The sequence below is a fragment of the Plasmodium fragile genome (genome assembly GCF_000956335.1).
Source record: "Plasmodium fragile strain nilgiri unplaced genomic scaffold supercont1.12, whole genome shotgun sequence".
In the NCBI taxonomy this organism is placed as follows: Eukaryota; Apicomplexa; class Aconoidasida; order Haemosporida; family Plasmodiidae; genus Plasmodium; species Plasmodium fragile.
Window position 1 is genome coordinate 356,252 of NW_012192592.1, and position 2,370 is coordinate 358,621.

Sequence of the window (2,370 nt, forward strand, 5' to 3'; positions counted from 1 at the left end):
CTCCCCTCTTTAGCAAAAAAAAAAAAAAAAAAAAGCTAGCTCGTTCAGGCAAAATTGATGTATGGTCATACATAAGTGAAAAATTGTGCTTTGCTACACACATGATTGTTCGTTTTGAGGAATGATTTGGACCCCTGTATTTTATTGTTTTTTTTATTTTCTCCTTTTCCATTGACTCACTCTATCTGTTTGTTTTTTTTTTTGTCTCATTCATTTGTAAGCGGACGAGAATGAAGAGTATTCCACGGAAAGCGACTTGAATGAGAAGGAAAATGATGTGGAGAAGGAGCCGATGAGTGAAGTGGAGAGGGAGGCGATAAGTGACGTGGAGAAGGATGAGATAAGTGATGTGGAGAAGGAGGAGATAAGTGACGTGGACAATGCCTTAAAGGACGAGCAAAAGGAAGCCACAAGTGACGCAGAAAGGGAATTACTGCACGATGTCGAAGAGGATGGATTACAAGATACAGCGGAGAAAGATTTACACAACGCTGAAGAGGACAGCTTACACAACGGTGATGAGGACAGCTTACAGGACGCTGAAGAGGGAGCCTTAGACAATGCCCAAGGGGACGACTTAGACGACGTCAAAAGCACCAACGAAGGGGATGTCGAACAGGCTGCGTCACATACGGGTGTGATGAACGACCCTGTCGTAAGCGGCGTTGTCCACCAAAGTGGAGATCACGACCACAGTGACTACGAAGGAGACAGCCACCCGCATGAAGATGACCAACCCGGGGAGGACCCGGATGAACCAAACCACCTCTTTCAAGACCCACAAGAAAGCGGTTCCAGCGAAGACACACACAAGAAGGAGGATGATTACTCTCACACTGTGAATGCACCTGCCCAAAACAAAGAAGAGTTCAATGAAAGCAACAACGAAACAAATAACCACCCCAGTAATGGTGAGGGCAAAAATGACCAGATCAATAATAACCCCCTGGACTCCATGGATCCCATCGAATTTGACAAAAAAAGATATGACCACTTTTTAATACACCCATGGAATCAGAAAAACATGAGCTTATGTGAAGGCATTAATAAAAAGCTTACCTTCCCTTCTTTGTCTTCTACAGATTTACCTATTCCTGGAATGGAGAAAGAAAGCACCACCATGTATCATTTCAATCCTGAAAAGCTCGGGTACAAATATAATAACGGCTTGAATCCTTCTGAGGGCTACTTGCTGATTTACCCCCACGTGTCGCACAACTCGGTGCCTCCAAAAATTAAGAAAAAAAAGTTGCGCTGTTGTTAAGAGGAGGGCCAAGGGCGGTGCTTAAAGAAGCGGTGTTGCCTGACGCAGTGGTGGCGAACAATTTGGGGCGCCCCCGTAGACCTAGACTTGCACATGTAACCATATTACGCAGTCGTACCAGCCACGTTTGTAGCTATGCGCATTTTCACCCCCAATGTACATACACCCCTGCACCAATCCCGCTAACACGGCTGTCTGCACACGGGGCCGAACCAATTGAATCTCCCTGTTTTATTCCTCCACGCATGAACTGTTACGAACTGTAAACCTGTTGTATGAAAAATGAACATGTCATCCCGTGCAAAGTTGCTGTGTGCCTGATTTGGGGTCATCACTTCCCCCCCCCTCTGCTGGCACTCCCTGTTTTTGGCTACCCCTCCAGGTGTGCAAATTTGTAAACAAAAAAAAAAAATTATCAATAAATGGGATCCTACTGATGCTGGACGCACACACGTGTAAGCAGCTTGAATGGGGTTTCCCTTGTTGTTCCGTTTGGGTTCGCAAATATGTGGCGTCCTCTTCCACCCCACGCCCAGCTGATACTCATTGAAGTTTACTTAAAAGTCAATAGGATAATTAAACATGTCCTTTTATCACCACTACACATGGGGTGTGCAGATGTTTCAAGCCAAAGAGACGCTCTGAGGTGCATTTTCCCCCCTATTCCAAAAAAAGGGGGTATGGAAAAGAAAGGCGCATGGGGAAAAGCCAGCCCTGCTCATGCTTCCCCATTTTCTTTTATATATGTACTCTCTCCTTTGTTGTTTCCTCCCGCCCGCGGGTGGTTAAAAAGGGAGGAGACGTGGTGGATGATGGATGATTAAAATTGTGGGTCACCTTTCAATCAAAACTGCTGGTTTTGGGGTGTAAAGGGAGGCGTCCACTATGGGGTAAGCAGCCTGTCACCCGCGGAATTACACAGCGTCCCCCTCGCATAGTTCCTCAACAGAGTAGCGCGTTCACCCAATGCTCACTGTGTTAACAAATTACGGCCCGGTCCTTCTCCACAAGTAGGCTAACAGCAAGTGCACGCGCGTAGTAGCATATGAACTGGTGCAATAACATGTACGCTTTTTTTTTTTTTTTTTTTTTTTTTTTTTTTTTTG

General features: G+C 45.6%; 1 protein-coding gene across 1 annotated transcript in view; it reads left to right on the top strand.

The window, feature by feature from the left end:
- AK88_01445 (uncharacterized protein) overlaps positions 1-1,264 on the top strand; it is a gene marked incomplete at both ends in the record, with an annotated part of 3,083 nt that extends 1,819 nt beyond the window's left edge. Inside the window, one exon of the mRNA XM_012479080.1 lies at positions 222-1,264. Coding sequence (XP_012334503.1) covers positions 222-1,264 — 1,043 coding nt within the window. The remainder of the gene's footprint in view (positions 1-221) is intronic.
- Positions 1,265-2,370: the final 1,106 nt, after the last annotated feature.